Source organism: Lissotriton vulgaris, chromosome 1_1 (genome assembly GCF_964263255.1).
Source record: "Lissotriton vulgaris chromosome 1_1, aLisVul1.2, whole genome shotgun sequence".
NCBI classification, from domain to species: Eukaryota; Metazoa; Chordata; class Amphibia; order Caudata; family Salamandridae; genus Lissotriton; species Lissotriton vulgaris.
The window spans coordinates 1558060314-1558085191 of NC_141685.1; the positions used below are offsets into that span (position 1 = coordinate 1558060314).

General features: G+C 50.0%; 1 protein-coding gene across 1 annotated transcript in view; it reads left to right on the forward strand.

Moving 5' to 3' along the window:
- The window catches only part of LOC147750804 (sodium-coupled monocarboxylate transporter 1-like), a 366759-nt gene that overhangs the window by 220772 nt on the left and 121109 nt on the right, over nt 1-24878 (forward strand). Inside the window, exon 11 of the mRNA XM_086936978.1 lies at nt 17585-17671. Coding sequence (XP_086793104.1) covers nt 17585-17671 — 87 coding nt within the window. The remainder of the gene's footprint in view (nt 1-17584; nt 17672-24878) is intronic.

Sequence of the window (24878 nt, forward strand, 5' to 3'; positions counted from 1 at the left end):
GTGTCACCCTGCCCTTGCAGTTCTAGGATTGGCGTCCCCCTGCGTGCCAGATTGGCCAGCCAAGCCAACAGTGCTCCAGATTTGTCTCTTTCTGCATGCGCCTGCGCTATGTATGCCCTATAATTGAAACACCTTAACCGCTCTACCTGCGCTGCCAACTCCTCCCTGGCCGCCACAAGATCCCCCTGTCTATCCTCCCGTCCGGGTCTTTCCCTTTCCATATCCCGGACCCATTGTTCTGCTTTCTGTACATCAACCAGTAAAGTTTTACGAACTCCCACGCCTCCCCAATGCATCAACCTCGTATCACCACTTTAAATGCATCCCACTTATTATGTAGACTGGTGGACATGTTTGTGTTATTCTGGAAGTACTCCTCTATAGCAGTACCGATGGTGGTTCTAAAGGCCTGGTCTTCCAGTGTTTCCGGGCGAAGACGCCAGCTAGGGATAGTGGACCTAATTCTAACCCAATTCAAGGACACCAGTAACAGGTTGTGATCAGATGTCGTCCAACTTAAGTAGATAAACAGCAATAAGGGAGTTGAACCTTATAAGTAAGTCCCCGCCTCAGTAGAGGGAAGGAAGGTAAGTTTGTTAACCACAAATCAAGAGGATGTCTTTTGTCCTTGAGAAGACCCCTCACTCACCAACCTAGTTGGTGACATGCTTCATCATCGGGGTCCCACCCGGATAGCCGAATGCCATCCAGGTGTGCTGCGACACCTGATTACAGTGGAGCTGGTTTTATTCTTTTATATGTGCAAAGAGGGAAAAAGTGTGTATTAAAAAGTATCCGATACTATCCACTCACAGAGTTTATTCTGGAGTGTCTCGGGTACTATTAAAATAAGAGGCACCTGTTTCCCTGTTAGGTAGGCTGTCGGTGTAAAAACTAAAGGGATGTCAGTTAAAAAGGTCTACATGTTTCAACCTATGTGTAAATTTACAGGTTTTCGTCAGGACCAAGTGGAGTACCTGCGGGACGGTGTGCGCACGCTAAGGCGCACCGTATCCTCGTAGGTAACAAAATGAGTCTCCAATCAAAAACATAGGTTTCTTCCTGTGATTCCTGGAAAAAAAACCTGTGAAAAGAAAATGAGGGAAAAGGGTTATGGATAACAAACATACATGTATACTAGACATACACGTAACAAACACATAGTTGATAAATTGCTGATAAATCACACCGTGATGAGTGCACCTCAATTCCAAGATGCTTTCTCAAAAAGACTAATTGAAGTCGTCCTAGTGACCCAGGGGTCTAGGACCATGTGATAGAAGTGAATCCACCCACTGTATCATTGATACTCTTAACCATCTCTGCCTAGTGCCAAGCCGACCTAGTGAGAGGGTACTTGCCACACGATAGCAAATAAATGTGGGTGTTGTGCCTCGGAAGCGAGGTAAAAGCAAGGTCGCTGTGAGCGTGATGGCGAGCCTTGCGTGAATAAAAATACAAGTAGCATTATTCTTGACGTGTCGCACCGTTCAGGGAGACGAAACGAAGTAAAAGCAAGTTCGCTGTGAGAGTGATGGCGAGCCTTGCGTGATTAAAATACAGGTAGCATTATTCTGGACTTGTTGCACTATTCAAACAGACGAATAGAGCGCAGGTGCTATGTAAAGTGAACATGCAAGCGTCAAGACACGTGTCAAACAAAAAAACAATCTTACTGGGAGCGCTAATATTTACGGCTCCATGAGCAACCCCGGACTGGCCAAATCCTCGCTACGATCTAAATAAAGGAAGAACACAGTGAGTGTCGAATCGTGGCGAGAATCGGTTCGGGGGGCTTAAGCGGCCCCAATGCAACAATCTTACTTGTGGTGGGAGAGCCGGGCGCCGTTAGTGCCTATGCCGTCCTGGCGGGTGCTCCCCACTGAAAACCTGCCAACGAGCTCCCTAGTCGAGCCTCTACATGCTCGTATGCCCATTGGTTACATGAACTGTGACACGTGACTGGTAGCCACGCCCATACCCGGAAATGGGAGACTCCTCTTTACCGAGCCTGCGATCTGACTCAGTAACACTACGGAGCACCCGCCAGGACGGCATAGACACTAACGGCGCCTGTCTCTCCCGCCACAAGTAAGATTGTTGCATTGGGGCCACTTAAGCAAACAAAGACAATCATACAAAGAACAATAGGGAAAAGGTGGTACGTGGCTCGCCCCTTTTTGTCCCAGAGCCCCCCTCCGGCCCCTCAGTTGGAGCTAATTCACCCAATGGGTCCCCCTACTTCTGGTAGGCTCTCTCCCAGTGTGTCGGTTGGGAGCCTAGACCTCAGAGTCACCATTAATGTCCTACCATCTTGTGCCGCATACTCTCCTCAAGCAGATCACCCAAATAGTCCATCTGCTGTCTGTGGGGTAACGTCCGGCAGGTCAACATCCGAAAGACCCAGCGCACTGCTCGTTCCCGAACTCTCCAGCCCTGCGCTCTCCTTATCCATGTCAATACCACTCGGGCTGACTTCGCCATGACTAATGGCCACCACTGCCAGGACCGCTCTGTCTCGTTCCTGTCGTCGATCAGTAGGGGAGATGGGTCTTTGTAACAGTGATGAGGCGGACAACCGATTTTGAGGAGAAGCCGACTGCGGTGAACGTGCTCCAGTGCTGGCACAGGTTTCCAACCAGTCCCACGCAGCCTGCGGGGTGAGGAAGAAGTGCGTCTTTGAGTCTGCAGTTACTCTAAGGCAGGCAGGGAACAGCATGACAGACGAGAGATGGAGCTGGCGTAACTTTCGCTTGACAGCCAAGAAGGAAGTTCTCTGCCGTTGTACTTCCCAAGTGTAATCAGGGAATATCATCACCCTACTATTCCCGATCTGCAGATTCTGTTGCTCCCAAGTTTTCTGTAATATGAAGTCTCTATCCCTATAATGCAGCCATCTCACCACCAAAGGACGGGGCGGAGCTCCAGGTTTAGGCGGACGCGCCGGTACCCTCTGTGCACCTTCCAGCGCATAGAAAGAGGGTAGACCCTCTGGTGCCACCCCCCATTTTGAGCCAGGCTTCCAGGAACTGTACCGCATCAGCTCCCTCTTCGCGCTCCGGTACACCTACGATGCAGAGATTATTTCACCTTGAGCGTCCTTCGCTGTCCTCAGCCCTTATCTCCAGCGCTTTGACCCTGTCCACCACTTCTTTCAGAGAGTCTCGCAGACTGGCAACCGTATCCGGTATGTCCTTCATTGTGGTTTCCTTGGTCACTACTCTCTCTTTGAGTTTTCGGTGGTCGTCCTTCAGCAGGGTGAGATCCGAGCCGATGGCGTCCATCCGCGTCTCGAGCGCCTCGAGTGCTTCTCCGAAGCTATAATCACCTGCATGATATCCCCCAATGATGGGTCTCCGGGTTGTCCAGGCTCTTTCCTCCCAGTGACAGCGTCGTCGTCATCCGTGTGCTGTTCTGATTCCTCCATCCGCAGGACCTTAAAGACCTTTTTCCTGGATACTTTGCCCATCTTGTGCCCCGTAGTCGGCAGACGTAAGCTGTCTAAGGGGAGTCTATGAGCTCTCCTCTCCCTGAGCAGATGCTGTAGTATCTTCACTTCCACCAAGGTGATGTCGCCCACCCTTCACTTAACGCCTGCCGGCCAAATGGGCTTGTCTCTTCCTTATCGCTGTGGCTTTCCCCTCCAACCAGTTCTGTATTCAGTGCTCCTTATCTGCTGCAGTGTCATGCATTGTGCCTCGCTTGAGTGCCATATTGTTTGCGCACCACTATGGGGAGTTGTTTCTTGTATCCCCCTCAGCAGGTAGGCCCACGTCTCACTGTCCCAGAGTGCAGGACAATCGTATGGCTAACCGCACTGTCCTCCAATCTGATCTCCACAGGTAGCCCCCACTCCACTCTCTCCTGCAACCCTGTGGTGAGGCTTGTGTCCGTGTCCACCAACACCCTTCCGGCGGTGTGTCTCATATGTGGCCCACCATGTTCTGGACAACTGGGTTCTCCCGGGCGTGTCTGGCCGTATGCTGCTCTCCCCTGTATTTGCCTGCGCCCTCTCCTCGTGACGCCACACCGTCCCTGCGAGTCCAGGGCAGCCTCGCTGCTCGCCCAGTCGGCAGCGCGCTCCACACTCCATCCGCGTCACAGCTCCCTCGTGCAGACAGCCTCCCGCAGCGCCAGTCACCAGGATCCCACACCTCACCTTGGTACTATATCCCTAGGGTGCTGTCCACCTGGTTCAGCAAATCCGATAGAGCACTGATTTCCCTCAGGATGTGGTCCACGTATGTGGCGCGGCCCGGAGCTTCACAGCCTCACCGTGACGCGGGTGGATATCCTTGCTCCGTCATCTTGGGGTCAGGTAACATTAGTCTGGCAGCCAGGGGATTCTTCAATGCTCCCGTTTCACCCTGCCCTCCCAATCAGTGGAACCTCCTGAAAGTCCCGACCGCCGATCAGTCAGTTAGATCTCCTCCAGTAGGCTCGCCATGGGGTCCCGCCGACCACAACATCAGGCAGCATCTCCACCGGCCAAGGCCGCCATTTTAGGTTTCGTTCTGCGGCAGGGTAGGAAAATCCCAAATTACTCTGTTGCTCCTTACCGTTAAGCCCTAAAAACTCTTCCTGGAGGGCACTGGGTATACCACAGCAGTCTACTGTGCTAGGGTCCCTTACAGCTTGGCAGGATCGCTTGCAACGGAGGACGGCCGCGGAGGAGCTCCAAGACCAGTTACTGCTTACATCGGCACCCAAGCCACCTAGCTAGTAGCTCCCCCATGTAAGAGATGTCCATGCACTATAAGAATGCTAGATGTATCTGTGTATATGAGTAATTACAGAAATAACGATTTAATTGCCACTTGCTAATTTATGTTTCACTTACTGCTTTCACAGCGCTAGCCATCCAATCCAAGTGCAGGATGTCAGAGCACTTTACATCACACACAGAGACAGAATAAATCATACAAGTATGTAAATCAATGTGCAGGAAATATTACATAAGACAATGAGGGTTATGAGGTGTTGGAGTCACACATCATCCATGCAAGGTTGGGAGGAACACAAAGTCAGGATTTAAAATGGAAAACTGTGATTGGGTTTGCCTGTACTAAAAATACGTTATTACCAAAGTAAATCTCTTTTCAAATGTGGAAAAATATTGAGAAAAAACAATTTAAGAATCTGACCCATGACTTGCAGTTTGCATGCAGCTTTATGATGTCGGTCCATTGCTCACTGTGCTATAATAGAAGGATTGCCTCTTCTGAACTGAAAGTAACAAAAGCATGCCTGTGTCAAAAGCAATAACCCACTTACATATTCATATAAAATACAAATCCATGATCTGCATTTTACACTATATGATTTGCAGCAGGCACATTAACTTTCTGTGCTACTTTATGAGGCAAACCCAGATTAAACACAGAACTCTCCCTAAACTGCATTGAACACAAGAGTAATCTTACCATTATTATAAACCCTGAACAATTGCTGGGCTTGTAAAGGTTTCTTTATCAGGTTTCTTGAACTTGTGAGATATTTCAAAATGCAGCCTCTTTGTGACAAATTAAAGTCACAGATTTACTGAAATATTTGCCCTTGTTGCCAAGTTCTTAGCAGCAGATTTAAACAAGCATTTGCTATGCACTTGGTCTCACATTCACACGATGTTGAGCTATTGGCATTGTAAATGACAATGCCTTCTATTTATGTTTTGGTTTTTAAAACATAAATACAAAGCATTGTTATTTACAATACTGATAGCTTAAAAAATGCAAGGAACCTCACCATCTATACCAACAGAAAGGGCACTTTAGATATATGAGATCAAAGAGCAAACACCCCGACTGGGGAAGATAAAAGCACATCAGAATACTTAACGGGCAGCAACTTCACCTGAAAACAGACATCGTTTGTCACAAAATGAAGTGACCCGTGCACCGGCGGTATTTAATTTCAATGGAAGAAACAGGAGTTGTCAATAACAGGAGCTGCCCTTCACACTTTGTGCTGGTGCTTTTATTGGCAGTGCTGGCAGGTGCAATAGGAGGTGCAATCTGCAGTGGCCTCCTGACGTGGGTCCTGACACTTTTTGTTTTTACATATTAAGCACTGTGCACGCTGTGTGCACAGCGCCTACTCTATACAGAGTGAGGTGCTGGATGTACTGTAACCAGACCCATAGTCCCCATTACAAGTACTGCACGTGCAGGCGCCTGTGATGCAGTAGCCACGTTACCTGTGCGTTGAAACGCTGTGTGCATTGTAACCAGGCTGCAGGCTCTCACCACAAGAACTGCACATGCAGTCGCATGCGACGCTCTTAAGCTTGTCTTTGGTTAGCATAGAAGGGTCCTCCAGGAACTGGGGCATCCTGCACCAGCTCCCTGGTTCTTGCCTGGCTGGCCCCGATTAGTCCAGGAGCGGTTTGCTGTGCTCGGAGCTGCAGCAGGTTGAGGGGGCGGAGGCGTTAGGTGAAAAGCTAAGACAGACAAATGGAGCCTGCTCTCACACTGTCGAGGAGAGTAAAGCTCACCCCGCAGCAAAACGCGCTACAATTGGACGAAGGCGGTATAAAGCGAAGCGATTACTGGCAGCCCCCTTCAAGACACCATAACCAGGCTTGGAGCCCTGTAACATAAACCTTCAGTCGCACTAGCAAAACGGCAGAAAAATACCCAGTTTAAATCGAGCGGGAGAGCGTGCTGGCAGGTGCACTCCCCACTTCATAGTGTCTGCTTATTATTGTGCTGCGCAATAGCATTAGAAGCCATACTATTTATGTAACAAGCAAATCCTCCCATTTATAACAGTCCTGTCAGAAAGCTAGTGTATGTGCCATCCTAGAAATTACCACCATTCCAAGAGAAAAAAAGAGTAAAGCCCTGCATTTTGGCAGCGCGCCCGATAATAGCGATTGAAAACAAGACTTCGGAAACATGATCCGTCACTACACGCCTCCTTTAGATAACAAATACCCTCATGAAAGCCGTCAAGCAAACAGTCCAGTCTGGATGGGCCATCCCAAATGGAGACAAGGCGGTAACAAAAAAGCCTCATTTTCAATCGGAGGCCACCGTTTAACATAAACGATGATGCCAGCCAAAGAAAATAATGGGCAGAGCTTCAAGTCTCCTTCTGAAATCTCCTCAACCACAATATGTCTCGCAGAGTGCGCAGCGTATGCACGCTGCAACGCTAGGCAAGACCTACATTTTTTTAGAAATTGAATGTTGGACTCTCCTTTTCAAGACTTCGCACCTCTAGCCTCCAACCCTTTTCCCCTGCAACACATTGACCCCCAATTTATGGGTTCCTGGAGTAATCTGTTTTCAATTCCAGCTTGATGCTGGCAGAGGTGTCTTCTCATGGCTGGTGATACTGCTGAATATCGAAAACAGTTATATCATGATCCCTTATTATTGTGAACAAAATATTGATGTCCAAAACACCAAAAGGTAAGTGCATAGAGAGAAACAACAATAAGGGAGTTGAACCTTATAAGTAAGTCCCCGCCTCAGTAGAGGGAAGGAAGGTAAGTTTGTTAACCACAAATCAAGAGGATGTCTTTTGTCCTTGAGAAGACCCCTCACTCACCAACCTAGTTGGTGACATGCTTCATCATCGGGGTCCCACCCGGATAGCCGAATGCCATCCAGGTGTGCTGCGACACCTGATTACAGTGGAGCTGGTTTTATTCTTTTATATGTGCAAAGAGGGAAAAAGTGTGTATTAAAAAGTATCCGATACTATCCACTCACAGAGTTTATTCTGGAGTGTCTCGGGTACTATTAAAATAAGAGGCACCTGTTTCCCTGTTAGGTGGGCTGTCGGTGTAAAAACTAAAGGGATGTGAGTTAAAAAGGTCTACATGTTTCAACCTGTGTGTAAATTTACAGGTTTTTGTCAGGACCAAGTGGAGTACCTGCGGGACGGTGTGCGCACGCTAAGGCACACCCTATCCTCGTAGGTAACAAATGTAGAGTCTCAAAATGAGTCTCCAATCAAAAACATAGGTTTCTTCCTGTGATTCCTGGAAAAAAACGTGTGAAAAGAAAATGAGGGAAAAGGGTTGTGGATAACAAACATACATGTATACTAGACATACACGTAACAAACACATAGTTGATAAATTGCAGATAAATCACACCGTGATGAGTGCACCTCAATTCCAAGATGCTTTCTCAAAAAGACTAATTGAAGTCGTCCTAGTGACCCAGGGGTCTAGGACCATGTGATAGAAGTGAATCCACCCACTGTATCATTGATACTCTTAACCATCTCTGCCTAGTGCCAAGCCGACCTAGTGAGAGGGTACTTGCCACACAATAGCAAATAAATGTGGGTGTTGTGCCTCGGAAGCGAGGTAAAAGCAAGGTCGCTGTGAGCGTGATGGCGAGCCTTGCGTGAATAAAAATACAAGTAGCATTATTCTTGACGTGTCGCACCGTTCAGGGAGACGAAACGAAGTAAAAGCAAGTTCGCTGTGAGAGTGATGGCGAGCCTTGCGTGATTAAAATACAGGTAGCATTATTCTGGCCTTGTTGCACTATTCAAACAGACGAATAGAGCGCAGATGCTATGTAAAGTGAACATGCAAGCATCAAGACACGTGTCAAACAAAAAAACAATCTTACTGGGAGCGCTAATATTTACGGCTCCATGAGAAACCCCGGACTGGCCAAATCCTCGCTACGATCTAAATAAAGGAAGAACACAGTGAGTGTCGAATCGTGGCGAGAATCGGTTCGGGGGGCTAAAGTGGCCCCAATGCAACAATCTTACTTGTGGCGGGAGAGCCGGGCGCCGTTAGTGCCTATGCCGTCCTGGCGGGTGCTCCCCACTGAAAACCTGCCAACGAGCTCCCTAGTCGAGCCTCTACATGCTCGTATGCCCATTGGTTACATGAACTGTGACACGTGACTGGTAGCCACGCCCATACCCGGAAACGGGAGACTCCTCTTTACCGAGCCGGCGATCTGACTCAGTAACACTACGGAGCACCCGCCAGGACGGCATAGACACTAACGGCGCCTGTCTCTCCCGCCACAAGTAAGATTGTTGCATTGGGGCCACTTAAGCAAACAAAGACAATCATCCAAAGAACAATAGGGAAAAGGTGGCACGTGGCTCGCCCCTTTTTGTCCCAGAGCCCCCCTCCGGCCCCTCAGTTGGAGCTAATTCACCCAATGGGTCCCCCTACTTCTGGTAGGCTCTCTCCCAGTGTGTCGGTTGGGAGCCTAGACCTCAGAGTCACCATTAATGTCCTACCATCTCGTGCCGCATACTCTCCTCAAGCAGATCACCCAAATAGTCCATCTGCTGTCTGTGGGGTAACGTCCGGCAGGTCAACACCCGAAAGACCCAGCGCACTGCTCGTTCCCGAACTCTCCAGCCCTGCGCTCTCCTTATCCATGTCATTACCACTCGGGCTGACTTCGCCGTGACTAATGGCCACCACTGCCAGGACCGCTCTGTCTCGTTCCTGTCGTCGATCAGTAGGGGAGATGGGTCTTTGTAACAGTGATGAGGCGGACAACCGATTTCGAGGAGAAGCCGACTGCGGTGAACGTGCTCCAGTGCTGGCACAGGTTTCCAACCAGTCCCACGCAGCCTGCGGGGTGAGGAAGAAGTGCGTCTTTGAGTCTGCAGTTACTCTAAGGCAGGCAGGGAACAGCATGGCAGACGAGAGATGGAGCTGGCGTAACTTTCGCTTGACAGCCAAGAAGGAAGTTCTCTGCCGTTGTACTTCCCAAGTGTAATCAGGGAATATCATCACCCTACTATTCCCGATCTGCAGATTCTGTTACTCCCAAGTTTTCTGTAATATGAAGTCTCTATCCCTATAATGCAGCCATCTCACCACCAAAGGACGGGGCGGAGCTCCAGGTTTAGGCGGACGCGCCGGTACCCTGTGTGCACCTTCCAGCGCATAGAAGGAGGGTAGACCCTCTGGTGCCACCCCCCATTTTGAGCCAGGCTTCCAGGAACTGTACCGCATCAGCTCCCTCTTCGCGCTCCGGTACACCTACGATGCAGAGATTATTTCACCTTGAGCGTCCTTCGCTGTCCTCAGCCCTTATCTCCAGCGCTTTGACCCTGTCCACCACTTCTTTCAGAGAGTCTCGCGGACTGGCAACCGTATCCGGTATCTCCTTCATTGTGGTTTCCTTGGTCACTACTCTCTCTTTGAGTTTTCGGTGGTCGTCCTTCAGCAGGGTGAGATCCGAGCCGATGGCGTCCATCCGCGTCTCGAGCGCCTCGAGTGCTTCTCCGAAGCTATAATCACCTGCATGATATCCCCCAATGATGAGTCTCCGGGTTGTCCAGGCTCTTTCCTCCCAGTGACAGCGTCGTCGTCATCCGTGTGCTGTTCTGATTCCTCCATCCGCAGGACCTCAAAGACCTTTTTCCTGGATACTTTGCCCATCTTGTGCCCCGTAGTCGGCAGACGTAAGCTGTCTAAGGGGAGTCTATGAGCTCTCCTCTCCCTGAGCAGATGCTGTAGTATCTTCACTTCCACCAAGGTGATGTCGCCCACCCTTCACTTAACGCCTGCCGGCCAAATGGGCTTGTCTCTTCCTTATCGCTGTGGCTTTCCCCTCCAACCAGTTCTGTATTCAGTGCTCCTTATCTGCTGCAGTGTCATGCATTGTGCCTTGCTTGAGTGCCATATTGTTTGCGCGCCACTATGGGGAGTTCTTTCTTGTATCCCCCTCAGCAGGTAGGCCCACGTCTCACTGTCCCAGAGTGCAGGACAATCGTATGGCTAACCGCACTGTCCTCCAATCTGATCTCCACAGGCAGCCCCAACTCCACTCTCTCCTGCAACCCTGTGGTGAGGCTTGTGTCCGTGTCCACCAACACCCTTCCGGCGGTGTGTCTCATATGTGGCCCACCATGTTCTGGACAACTGGGTTCTCCCGGGCGTGTCTGGCCGTATGCTGCTCTCCCCTGTATTTGCCTGCGCCCTCTCCTCGTGACGCCACACCGTCCCTGCGAGTCCAGGGCAGCCTCGCTGCTCGCCCAGTCGGCAGCGCGCTCCACACTCCATCCGCGTCACAGCTCCCTCGTGCAGACAGCCTCCCGCAGCGCCAGTCACCAGGATCCCACACCTCACCTTGGTACTATATCCCTAGGGTGCTGTCCACCTGGTTCAGCAAATCCGATAGAGCACTGATTTCCCTCAGGATGTGGTCCACGTATGTGGCGCGGCCCGGAGCTTCACAGCCTCACCGTGACGCGGGTGGATATCCTTGCTCCGTCATCTTGGGGTCAGGTAACATTAGTCTGGCAGCCAGGGGATTCTTCAATGCTCCCGTTTCACCCTGCCCTCCCAATTAGTGGAACCTCCTGAAAGTCGCGACCGCCGATCAGTCAGTTAGATCTCCTCCAGTAGGCTCGCCAGGGGGTCCCGCCGACCACAACATCAGGCAGCATCTCCACCGGCCAAGGCCGCCATTTTAGGTTTCGTTCTGCCGCAGGGTAGGAAAATCCCAAATCACTCTCTTGCTCCTTACCGTTAAGCCCTAAAAACTCTTCCTGGAGGGCACTGGGTATTCCACAGCAGTCTACTGTGCTAGGGTCCCTTACAGCTTGACAGGATCGCTTGCAACGGAGGACGGCCGCGGAGGAGCTCCAAGACCAGTTACTGCTTACATCGGCACCCAAGCCACCTAGCTAGTAGCTCCCCCATGTAAGAGATGTCCATGCACTATAAGAATGCTAGATGTATTTGTGTATATGAGTAATTACACAAATAACGATTTAATTGCCACTTGCTAATTTATGTTTCACTTACTGCTTTCACAGCGCTAGCCATTCAAACCAAGTGCAGGATGTCAGAGCACTTTACATCACACACAGAGACAGAATAAATCATACAAGTATGTACATCAATGTGCAGGAAATATTACATAAGACAATGAGGGTTATGAGGTGTTGGAGTCACACATCATCCATGCAAGGTTGGGAGGAACACAAAGTCAGGATTTAAAATGGAAAACTATGATTGGGTTTGCCTGTACTAAAAATACGTTATTACCAAAGTAAATCTCTTTGCAAATGTGGAAAAATATTGAGAAAAAACAATTTAAGGATCTGACCCATGACTTGCAGTTTGCATGCAGCTTTTTGATGTCGGTCCATAGCTCACTGTGCTATAATAGAAGGATTGCCTCTTCTGAACTGAAAGTAACAAAAGCATGCCTGTGTCAAAAGCAATAACCCACTTACATATTCATATAAAATACAAATCCATGATCTGCATTTTACACTATATGATTTGCAGCAGGCACATTAACTTTCTGTGCTACTTTATGAGGCAAACCCAGATTAAACACAGAACTCTCCCTAAACTGCATTGAACACAAGAGTAATCTTACCATTATTATAAACCCTGAACAATTGCTGGGCTTGTAAAGGTTTCTTTATCAGGTTTCTTGAACTTGTGAGATATTTCAAAATGCAGCCTCTTTGTGACAAATTAAAGTCACAGATTTACTGAAATATTTGCCCTTGTTGCCAAGTTCTTAGTAGCAGATTTAAACAAGCATTTGCTATGCACTTGGTCTCACATTCACACGATGTTGAGCTATTGGCATTGTAAATGACAATGCCTTCTATTTATGTTTTGGTTTTTAAAACATAAATACAAAGCATTGTTATTTACAATACTGATAGCTTAAAAAATGCAAGGAACCTCACCATCTATACCAACAGAAAGGGCACTTTAGATATATGAGATCAAAGAGCAAACACCCCGACTGGGGAAGATAAAAGCACATCAGAATACTTAACGGGCAGCAACTTCACCTGAAAACAGACATCGTTTGTCACAAAATGAAGGGACCCGTGCACCGGCGGTATTTAATTTCAATGGAAGAAACAGGAGTTGTCAATAACAGGAGCTGCCCTTCACACTTTGTGCTGGTGCTTTTATTGGCAGTGCTGGCAGGTGCAATAGGAGGTGCAATCTGCAGTGGCCTCCTGACACTTTTTGTTTTTACAAATTAAGCACTGTGCACGTTGTGTGCACAGCGCCTACTCTATACAGAGTGAGGCGCTGGATGTACTGTAACCAGACCCATAGTCCCCATTACAAGTACTGCACGTGCAGGCGCCTGTGATGCAGTAGCTACGTTACCTGTGCGTTGAAACGCTGTGTGCATTGTAACCAGGCTGCAGGCTCTCACCACAAGAACTGCACATGCAGTCGCATGTGACGCTCTTAAGCTTGTCTTTGGTTAGCAAAGAAGGGTCCTCCAGGAACTGGGGCATCCTGCACCAGCTCCCTGGTTCTTGCCTGGCTGGCCCCGATTAGTCCAGGAGCGGTTTGCTGTGCTCGGAGCTGCAGCGGGTTGAGGGGGTGGAGGCGTTAGGTGAAAAGCTAAGACAGACAAATGGAGCCTGCTCTCACACTGTCGAGGAGAGTAAAGCTCACCCCGCAGCAAAACGTGCTACAATTGGAAGAAGGCGGTATAAAGCGAGGCGATTACTGGCAGCCCCCTTCAAGACACCATAACCAGGCTTGGAGCCCTGTAACAGAAACCTTCAGTCGCACTAGCAAAACGGCAGAAAAATACCCATTTTAAATCGAGCGGGAGGGCGTGCTGGCAGGTGCACTCCCCACTTCATAGTGTCTGCTTATTATTGTGCTGCGCAATAGCATTAGAAGCCATACTATTTATGTAACAAGCAAATCCTCCCATTTATAATAGTCCTGTCAGAAAGCTAGTGTATGTGCCATCCTAGAAATTACCACCATTCCAAGAGAAAAAAGAGTAAAGCCCTGCATTTTGGCAGCGCGCCCGATAATAGCGGTTGAAAACAAGACTTCGGAAACATGATCCGTCACTACACGCCTCCTTTAGATAACAAATACCCTCACGAAAGCCGTCAAGCAAACAGTCCAGTCTGGATGGGCCATCCCAAAAGGAGACAAGGCGGTAACAAAAAAGCCTCATTTTCAATCGGAGGCCACCGTTTAACATAAACGATGATGCCAGCCAAAGAAAATAATGGGCAGAGCTTCAAGTCTCCTTCTGAAATCTCCTCAACCACAATATGTCTCGCAGAGTGAGCAGTGTATGCACGCTGCAACGCTAGGCAAGACCTACTTTTTGTTAGAAATTGAATGTTGGACTCTCCTTTTCAAGACTTCGCACCTCTAGCCTCCAACCCTTTTCCCCTGCAACACATTGACCCCCAATTTATGGGTTCCTGGAGTAATCTGTTTTCAATTCCAGCTTGATGCTGGCAGAGGTGTCTTCTCATGGCTGGTGATACTGCTGAATATCGAAAACAGTTATATCATGATCCCTTATTATTGTGAACAAAATATTGATGTCCAAAACACCAAAAGGTAAGTGCATAGAGAGGATATTTAGATTTACTATTAGATTTACTATTTTTAGTTTTCATAGGTTCTTTTAATGTAAGTCATGGGTACTCACAAACTTTCTCTCGGGGGCCAAATTTACAGTGTGGTTTGTGTCCGAGGGCCGCACCGGTGGGGGCGGGGTCAGTGGGGAAGGGGCGGGGCTAGTGCAACAAAAAAACTGTGACCATAAGGTTGATCATAGGTCCCTGCAGCGGACTCCTTCGTCCACTGAGCCACCAGACCCGGCATAGACACACATCTCTCTCCCTCTCCCTCTCTCTCCCTCTCTCCCCCTCTCGCCCCCTCTCTCTCCCTCTCTCCCCCTCTCTCTCCCTCTCTCCCTCCCTCTCCCTCCCTCTCCCTCTCCCTTTCCCTCGCCCTCTCCCTCTCTCTGTCTCCCTCTGACTCTCTGTCTCCCTTTGACTCTCTCTCTCTCCATCTCTCCATCTCTCCCTCTGTCTCACTCACTCTGACTCTCTCACTCCCTCTCTTCCTCTGTCTCACTCACTCTCTCTGTCTCCCTCCCTCTCTCTCCCTCTCCCTCTCCCTCTCACTCTCTCCCTCCCTCTCCCTCCCCCTCTCCCTTTCCCTCTCCCTCCCCCTCTCTCTGTCTCTCTGTCTCCCTCTGACTCTGTCTCCCTCTGACTCTCTCTCTCACCATCTCTCTCCATCTCTCCCTCTGTCTCACTCACTCTGACTCTCTCACTCCCTCCCTCCCTCTGTCTCCCTCCCTCCCTCTGTCTCCCTCCCTCTCTCTGTCTCCCTCCCTCCCTCTGTCTCCCTCCCTCCCTCTGTCTCCCTCCCTCTCTCTGTCTCCCTCCCTCTCTCTGTCTCACTCCCTCCCTCTGTCTCCCTCCCTCTCTCTGTCTCCCTCCCTCCCTCTGTCTCCCTCCCTCCCTCTGTCTCCCTCCGTCTGCCTCCCTTTCCCTCCCTCCCTCGCTTTCCATCCCTCCCTCCCTCCCTTTCCCTCCCTCGCTCTCCCTCCCTCGCGAGGCTATTTTCACCTCTCAGCGCCCCTGCAGCCCCACTCTGACTACGGCGGAAATCGCCCGGCCCCCACAGGCAGCAGAGTCTCTGAGTCGAGCTTTGGTTGCAGACAGCCTTTAAAAAAAAATAAACTCGGGTAGATGTCTGAAAGGTCCGCGGGCCACCAGAGAAGGCTTGCCGGGCCGCCAGCGGCCCGCGGGCCGTACTATGAGTACCCCTGATGTAAGTTAACATCTTACTACCATCCTCACCTTTAACTCCACTTTATGCTTTAGATTTATCTGGGAAATCCTTTGTTTTTTTAAACATAAATTATATGTAACTAAGATACGTTTGCAGCTAACCCCTTCCCGTCACACACTTTGGCTGTGCCCGGCACCCAACTTCCACTGGCGGCCAACACTCCCATGAGTGGCCACAGGTGGCATCCCAAATTTAAAATTTTTTGATATATTTTGGGGGTTCTGCAGGACTAACCCCTGGAGTGCCCCAGGACCAGATGTGGGCTCGGCAGGGTGCTGCAAAAGTCCGGTGGGACCGCAACAATGCAAAACATGTTTTAACCTCTTCGCCGCTAATGACAAGGGTAACTCGTCATGGACTTTCCATTGATTTCAATGGAAATTACATTAAAGCAGTAAAATGGCCTTAGCAGTAAAGGGGTTAATTTCTTTTTGGCCTGGGGGGACTTTCCCCTACAAGGGACCTTGGGTCTGGGTATCGCTCCCATGCCCCTTTCTATGTGTTTTTAGAAATACTTTCCAGAACTCAGGGACCAAGTACTCAAGTCCTATAAAGCGAGCGCAATATTTTTCTTCATTTTGTGTCTGCCAACGAATTGCTCGGTCATGTGGGACTGACCATGCATAATTCATTTTTTGTCATTTTTTCAGTAGGTGTCTCGCTACATTTTTAACCTGAATTTTTCTGCAGTGGCAGAACAGAATTGCACGTAAACACAAAAAGCACACTTTTTGATATCTAGCTTTCTGCTAAATTTGGTGTAAGTCTGTTAAACACTTTTTTCTGTATCCTTGTCTAATTGTTCCTATGGAAATTGCAAGGGAGAAAAAGGTATTTTGGGATCCCTTTGTCTGGGCTCCTGCTTGAAGGACCAGCCTGAAACTTTCAAGAAAGGTGTTGAGGTGGATAAACTTGTGTTTGGAAAATTCTTGGTAGATTCATCAAATAGTGCAAAATCTGTACATCCTTACCTTTTGATAGTTTTGCTTTCAATATTTTGTCCATGATATTAAGGTACCACAATACTTTTGATTCGATTTCAGAATCCACACATGGTGGTGGCATGCCTATCATGCCTTTCTATGGTTCTTTGAAAATGTCTATGTTTTCTGCAGTGTAAGATAACATTTTCAGAAACTTTGCATTTTTTGGATGTCCTGTACAACCAATGCAACGCACATGGTTTAATGGCTGGACCTCATTCAGAGAATCAATATTTGTGGAAATGTATACCTGCAGATGGAACCTATGACCTATGAAAGTCTATAAATGTGGTGGATCTTCCACATTTATAGGTTTAGGGTTAACAGTTAGAGATTAGAATATTTGTAGAGCGCATGGCTGCCTCCTAAAGACTACTGTGGTTCCCAGGAGAATGGAAAGGACTGCTGCTGCAAAAACTCCCAAAGTCAATATCTTTGTAGGCATTAATCAACATATCAAAATGCCTTGTCCACCAAATGGGCATACTTCAGCTCCAAGGAGGCTGCAATAAGTGAGCAAGTTGGGTGTGAAAAACAACCAAACACACCCACATTTCTTGAAGTGCATTTGTAAGGAATGGGTTTCGCTACATCGTAAAATGCTTTTCTGATTAGTAATAATTGTACATACTAATATCTTTTGGATTTAGGTGAAAATGTACTGACTACCTTATTGAAAATCATAGAAGCATGGACTACCATTTATTGATTTACAGCTATTTTTCATCAATGTGCCGTTAGTGTATCCCATAGGTGGATTGATGCCCTTTACTGTTTCTGAATGCCATGCTATTTGTTGGAATGTTTTTTTATGCAGTTAGATAACATTCTTTTGTGCCATCACTTAATAAAAAGTATTTGCATTGATGTCTGTTTTAGAACTCTTTCCAATTCAGGATGATAAATTACAAAATAGGTTAGGGTGAGCATTTCACTTGCAACATCCGTCTTATGAAACATGCAGATTCTTAAGAAATATTTTATTAAGATGTAAGTTTTTCTAAAATGTAATGTGCACTTTCATTTCCTTCAGGCAGCTTTATCAATTTTTGGGATGGTTGGTGGCCCTCTACTTGGACTCTTTTGCTTAGGCATATTATTTCCCTGTGCAAATCCACCAGTGAGTATAATTGTCTATGTGAAAAATGTCAAAATAAATTTTTTTATTTCTATTTTAAATGGAAAATGTGTTTGTTAGTAATATTTAGGCTCCAGGTCTAGTCTGTCTGATCTACTTCAATCACGATGCATTTAAACGATCGGCAATATTTCCTTCTTTTCATTTTTCTACCGTATTAAACAGCAACCAAAGTGCAGGCTCAGTTCCAACAGCATTCTAATGGTTCAACCAATCAACAGTTAGAGCAGCGAGCCACACAAAACACTGCACCTCTCCCATGTCCCAAATGTTATTAAACAATGTAGTCCTTCTACGTGCACCAGACCAAGGCACCTGCCTTTGACGAGGTCAAATTGAATCTAAGTTTTACAGATGATAGTGCACCAATAAATTGTAGTCCATTAAAAAAAAGTCCTGCTCCAAATTTTTCACAATTGTTCTTATTTTCTTTGGTTATATATATACAATGAGACTGCCAACGATTTTCATTTACCACATGTGAATTTCCTCAAGGCACTTAAAATTCTATATTCACCAGTTGGACATCTTGTTTTATTTTATTCCAACCATTATCGAATCAATCCCGGTCCTTTATATACATAAGGTCCTCATATTCTTAACTGATCCCAATGCCTCATTCAGGTAGAGCTATCAAGTCCCTGCAGACAACACTTAATTGCGTGTCCTCAGACATCCAGCCACCTTGGTGTATGGTCTCCTGTCTTGGGTAGCAACGTAAGGAATTACGCAAGTTGGAACTGGACTTTTGTTTGATGGACTGTAATCTATCGTTGCACTACCATCTGTGAAATGTAGATACTACTGGTTCAACACAAGAATCCATTGGATAGTGATCCAATAACTTTGGCGTCTTTGATCAATCTGTGCTCTACTTCCCAAAACAAAACTTTTGGTTGCGGTAAGGTTTGCACAGATTGGTGGACGTGAGTGCTACAAGGGGTTCAGAATGTATTTAGCCTATTTAAATTCCCATAGAGGTGTTTTGCTGAGTGATTGCCCAAAACCTTGTACATGTAGTGCTGTAATGTAAGATTAAAAAAAATATATATTTTTTCTTTTGGACGGCAAAGCCTGACAATTACACTCTAATGAACATTGCATCATGTGAGAGATTTGGTTACTGCATAGCAGTTATTGTTGCAGAAATCGGATTCCACCCGTGATGAAACCAATGACAGCATTCATCTGTGACATCAAGTGTGAGGTCAAAAGCATGCATTGATGGAATTCTACTTGTGTAGCTCACTATAACCGAAGAATTTTAGAGGATTTTAGGCTTTGGATTTTAATCTTAACGTCCCTCCTCTGAAACGTTTAGAAATATTTGCATTTTTTTGCACACTAGTGAAACCATAATTTAACTATAACAAAATGGTTTCCGTGAATATGAAACACATACATGTGGGCACAAAATAATTGGAGGTGCCAGTGTGCGGGTTGCTAATTTGGGACCTTGTTAGATGGAAAGAAGAGTCCTATCCACAGAATGGGTTCTTGGGAGGACAGTGAGAGATCTGCAGTTAGATCGCACATCCACCAGAAAGAGATGGGTAAGTAGCTTGTTTTTCTGATGGATACTTCTAACTGCAGATTCCTGACATTTAGACTAGGTATAGGTACCAAAGCAGCACCTCTCAAACTGGAGGATCTATGGAGTGGGCTCAGAACAAAAAGTCCTATAGGACTAAATGGCCTAATGCCATTCCCATCAGACATGGCTGTCAAGACCTTGTGAACGTTCAGAATAATGCCCATGTCTCTGACAGATGTCAGGAACAGGCACTCTGCTTGCCAGTGCAGTGGTGGCAGCCTTGGACACACTTTCAATTGACGGTCATCAAAGTTAGCAAAAGTTGGTATCCCCAATCTCCGAAGGGACACTGATTCAGCCTAAGGAAAGAATGGATAGATGGAAATGCTCTTGGCCAACCTTGAACTGCAAGTTGCATCTGTGGAACTGTGGGACGGGCACATGAAAGTACATGTCCTGCAGGTCCAAATCTACCATCCAGTTACCTGGATGCAGAGAAGACAGAACCTGGGCCAGTGTGAGCATTCTGAATTTGTTGTTCTACAGGGTGGCATTCAGAGGGCTAAGATCTAAAGTTGGACAAAGGCCTTTATTGTTCTTCAGCGTGAGGAAATAGAGGGAGTAACAATCCCCCAATAGTGCTGCATCCCAAGCCCTCTCGATGGTCCTTTGGACAGTAGTGCCCACACCTCCTGCAGTAAGTTGGATAGGTCCTCCTCTGAAAGTCGCTCTGATGTGGGAGGAAATTGTGGTGGGTTGGAAAGTAACAGATGGGCAAAGCCCTGCTGAAGAATCCTGTGTACCTATCCATCGGATGTGATGAATTGGCACCCAGGACAAAATATTGGATACAGGGTAGTTGTGGGCCGCTAGGGGTGAACCAAAGTAGCTTGAGTGATGATGCCTCAGGGGAAGGAAATGGGAAGATCTGTGCCTCTGGTGGCCTGCTCATTGCCTGACTGTTCCCCGCCCCTGATCATGAAAGGGCTGGTGTGAATGCAGTGGAGGGCATGGGACTGCCTGCATGCCAACCCTCTGGCGTAGCCTCTAAAAAGTCTGCAATTAATGGGGGAACAAAGCAAACACAAGGAGATGATGGACGGAGCGCTGAAACTTTTCAGACACTCCTCCCCATTCACAGATCTGGGTTGAATCCATCATCATTCTTTAGCTCACTTCGGCACCCCAGTTCAGACCCAGCCATATGCAAATCAGTCTTGACCCTGTGCCTCATGGGTACAGTCCAGTCGAGGGGGCGTGGCTTCGGCGCCGATGTAGTTGGAAGCGGGACTCCGGAGCTCCTCCGCTCCCGCTTCCCTCCGACGTATATCCTGAACCCCGGCTCGGACCTCGGACCCCCAGGCACACATGGGAGGGTCCAGAGGGCACAGGGGGTGACCTTGGCGGCCCCGGAGTCCCTGTAACACCCTGCAACAAGCGTTTTACACTCGGAGGAGCGCCCGGTGAGCGGGCGCCCAAAATGGAGGCTGATGTCCCTACCTGCTCCGCCTGACGGCGAGATCCTGCGGGCGGCGGGGGAGCCCAGGAGAGCGGATACGAGCGCCCACATTGTAATAGAGACCCCCCGGCGCCGGGGGAGGTAGGGGGCTTCGCCTAACAACGCGGCGCTGGTGTGATCGGCACCAGGAGAAGCAACAAGCTGCCTGACCCCAAGATGGCGCCGACATCGTGACGGAGCCAGCCCGGGCTCCATCGGCGGCGAGGCCTCGCTGAGTGGTGGGTCCACCCTGCTCCTGTGGCGGAGACCCTGATGCCCCTCACCCTGAGTGGACCGGTACCCACATCATCTGCAGGCCGGAGGTGAGCGAACCCGAGGAGGAACACCCAGAGCGACGAGCACCCAAGGTGACGGCTGCTGTCTGTGCCTGCTTGGCCTGACTGTGGGGCGCTAGTGGAGTCGGGGGACCCGAGAGTGCGGGAAGAATCACCCACATAGCGGCGGAGGCCCCCTGACGCCGGGGGGAGGCAGAAGACAGCGCCTGGCATCGCGGCGTCGCTGAGCTCGGAGGGTGAAGACACAGCAGACTGCCTGACCCCAAGTTGACGCCACCCGGCGCCGTAGGCTGTCCTGGCTATATTGGTGGCAGGCGATCCCGAGGCCTCGTTGCGGGGTGGGTCTACCCCGCTGCTGTAGCGCAGCCCCTGGTGTTCCACGCCCTGAGAAGAGCGACACCTGCCTTCACTACAGGTCGGTGGTGAGCGGGCTTGGTTGGGGGGAGCACGCGGAGGCGACAGGGCCTGCCGTCCCCTTCGAAAAGGCGCCCGGACTGTCAACGGCGAGAATCTGCTTCCTGGCCGGGGGTGACGACCTGCTAGGCGCCCGAGTACTAGTGGCTAACATAGCCCTCGCACCCAGAGGCGAGGGAAAAGACTGCGACACCCTGGAGAGGAGGAAACTCGCCCCACGTCTGGTGAGAGGACCCCGGGGACCACCTTTGCCCTGGTGAAATGGGGCCTGCTTCCTAGGTTGGCCGGCGGTCGGGTACCCTACCTGGTGAGGAGCGTAGAGGCGTGGAGGAGCCGTGCGCCTGCGGCAATGCCGGAGCGGCGATCAACGGTGCCTTGAGTCACTTCAGACGGCCACAGACGCACGCCAGTCTTGTCGCTCGGCAGAATGGTGCGAGGAGGCAGAAAGAAGGGCTTCAACACACTGAAACTGGATGACCCGGGCCACCTCGTGGAGGAAGATGCGCCGGCGCCTGGCCCGGGGGGGGCTCGGCCCGCCCGCGAGATCCGTCCTTGGGTGACATCATGCAGGCGATACTAGCGTCGCGGGAAGCTCTTGAAAAGCGAATGGACGCCATCGGCTCGGACCTGTCCCTCCTGAAGGACGATCACAGGAAGCTGAAGGAGCGAGTGGCGACCTCGGAGATAGCCCTGAAAGACCTGCCTGGAGACGTGGCTACTCTGAGAGCATCGTTGGCAGAAGTGGCGCAGAAAGTCCGGGTGCTGGAGCTCAGGGCCGAGGACAGCGAAGGGCGCTCGAGGCGTAACAACCTCCGCCTCGTGGGAGTCTCAGAAAAAGTGGAGGGCCAGGATGCGGTCTCCTATTTGGAGGGATGGTTGCGGACTAAGGTGGCTCCAGATATACTTTCCCCGTTCTTTGCCCTAGAGCGCACCCACAGAGTCCCGGCGCGACCGCCCAAACCAGGTGGGCCGCCGCGACCGATAGTGATGCGCCTCCTACATTTCCGAGATCGGGACTATATTCTCCAGAGGGCCAGGAACCTGCCGGACCTGCGAATTGACAACAGCAAGGTCATGGTTTTCCCAGACTTCACCAGAGACGTACAAAGACAAAGGGCCTCTTTCACGGCGGTCAAGCGGAAATTGAGGTCGTTGCAGCTGCCATATGCCATGTTGTTCCCGGCCCGGCTGAGGGTCATCGCTGGGGGGCACACTCACTTTTTTCCCACGCCCCAGGAGGCTTGGAGCTGGCTGGATACTAGGGGGGAGTCGGGCACAGAGGCCCCCCGATGATCTCACCTGAGAGGTGCTCTGCAGAAACGACGCCGACGAGATCTGGCTCCCCGTCGGGATGGCAGCAGGAAAGAGCTAAGGCGGTGCTGGCAGTGGTGGCCATCAGCCAGGGGGATGCCAGCCCTTCCAGTAGTGCATCGGAGCAGTCGAAGAATAGTGCTCTCAGTCCTGGCTCCAGTAGTGTGCAGGATCTCTCGGAGGCAGACCTACCGGTGGTGATTCCTCAAACAGCGGACAGAATTCTTGGCTGATGTGGCCGGAGGGACACTGGACAAGTTTATAAGGTGCTGGGCTGTGAGTTGAGGCTGCCTCCGGTGAGATGCGAATGCCTCCTGAGACTTACCGCCGCACTGTGGGGGGAGACGAGCCGGGGGGGACCTCCTGAATGTTCCAGGGGGGGAGGTGGGGGTGGGGGTCTTCGGACCTGTTTGGGTCGGCGTCCTGGCCACCCTAGCCCTCTTTTGTTGAAATACACTTACTTTACTAGAGTTTGGATGGGGATTCCACGTTGGTTGTCTGTCCCGGGGAGTGGGGGTTGGAGGGGTTTACTTGGTTTGGTTGGGGGGGTGCACCTGGGCGTGTTGGGGGGGTTGCTGCGAGGATGAATGAAGCACGATGGGTGCTACAATGGGATCCGACCTAGGCTACAAATGTCTCAAGTGGAATGTAAGGGGGATGCACACTATGCACAGACGGCACAAGGTCCACTCCTATCTAGTTAGACGAGGCATTCACTTCGCCTTCCTCCAGGAAACACACCTCTTAGCTAAGGAAGGAAAGGCGCTGCAACGGCGATGGAGAGGGCAGGTCTATCATACTGGCTACTCTGCTTATGCTAGGGGAGTGGCCATTTGGATACGGGCGGGGGTACCATTCCAATGCACACAGCAACTCATTGATCCAGAGGGGAGGTATGTGATGGTGCGAGGCAAACTGGATGGGAGGGACCTGACACTGGGTTGTATATACACCCCGAATGTGGAACAAATGGCCTTTCTCTCCTTGCTGTCCAACAAACTGGCTCCTTTCTTAGTCGAACCCTTGCTCCTCGGAGGGGACTTTAATAGCGTGACGGACACTGAGCTGGACAGACCACACCTACCGAATGCACCGGCTGGCAAACTGGCGCTTGCGCGTTCTGCTTGGCAATCCCAATGGGACCTGGTGGACTCGTGGCGAGCTAACCATCCGTCAGATAGGGACTACTTGTTCTTTTCCGCCCTTCATGACCTACACGTCCGCATCGATGCCTTCCTATGTTCCAAGGACGTGCATGCGGAGGTGTGCCACAGTGAGTATCTCACACGCACAATCTCTGATCATAACCCGCTACTTGTGCAACTGCGATGGTCGCAGTGTCGCCCCCGAGTCATTGCCTGGAAGCTGCGCCCAGAGGCGCTGGAAGATCAGCTCTTCCGAACCACAATAGCCTCAACCATCGAGGAGTACTTTCAGGTCAATGCGGGCACCGGGGGCTCAGCCGCGATTGAATGGGACGCCTTTAAGTCAGTAGTGCGGGGGCGATGCATCACGACAGCGTCGGGGGTTAGAAAGACCCTGCTAGAAGACATCACACGGGAGGACGAGAAACTCCGGGCCCTGGAGAGAGCAAGACCTGAGCGACCAGACACCCACGAGGCCCTACTGGAGGCGCGGGAGCTGGTGGCGGCGACGGTGTAGCGCCTCCAGTGCTTTGACCACAAGGTCTATCTCACACGGGCACACTCGGAGTTAACAAGACGGGAGCTCTTTTGGCCTGGCTGGCCAACCCGGCACGCCGGAGCTCGGTTATCCTTGAGCTCAGAGATCATTCGGGAGCGGTGCGGTTTTACCAGCAGGGGATTAATGAGATATTCTATGATTACTACACAGAGCTTTACCGTAGCAGGGTCCTGCCGTCGGTGGACGAGTTCCGGGGTTTCCTGGAGGGTCTAGACTTGCCGGAGCTGGTGGAGGAAGACGCAAAGCTGCTCGGGGGGAAAATTGAGGAGAGGGAGGTGAGAGTCGCCATCAAGAGTATGGCGAGAAATAAGACGCCGGGCTCCGACGGGCTCCCTACGGAATTCTACCTCACCTACGTTGACCTCCTTGCGCCCCGACTAACCTGGCTTTACAATGAGGCGAAGCGGCTGGGCAGCCTACCGGTGACCACTG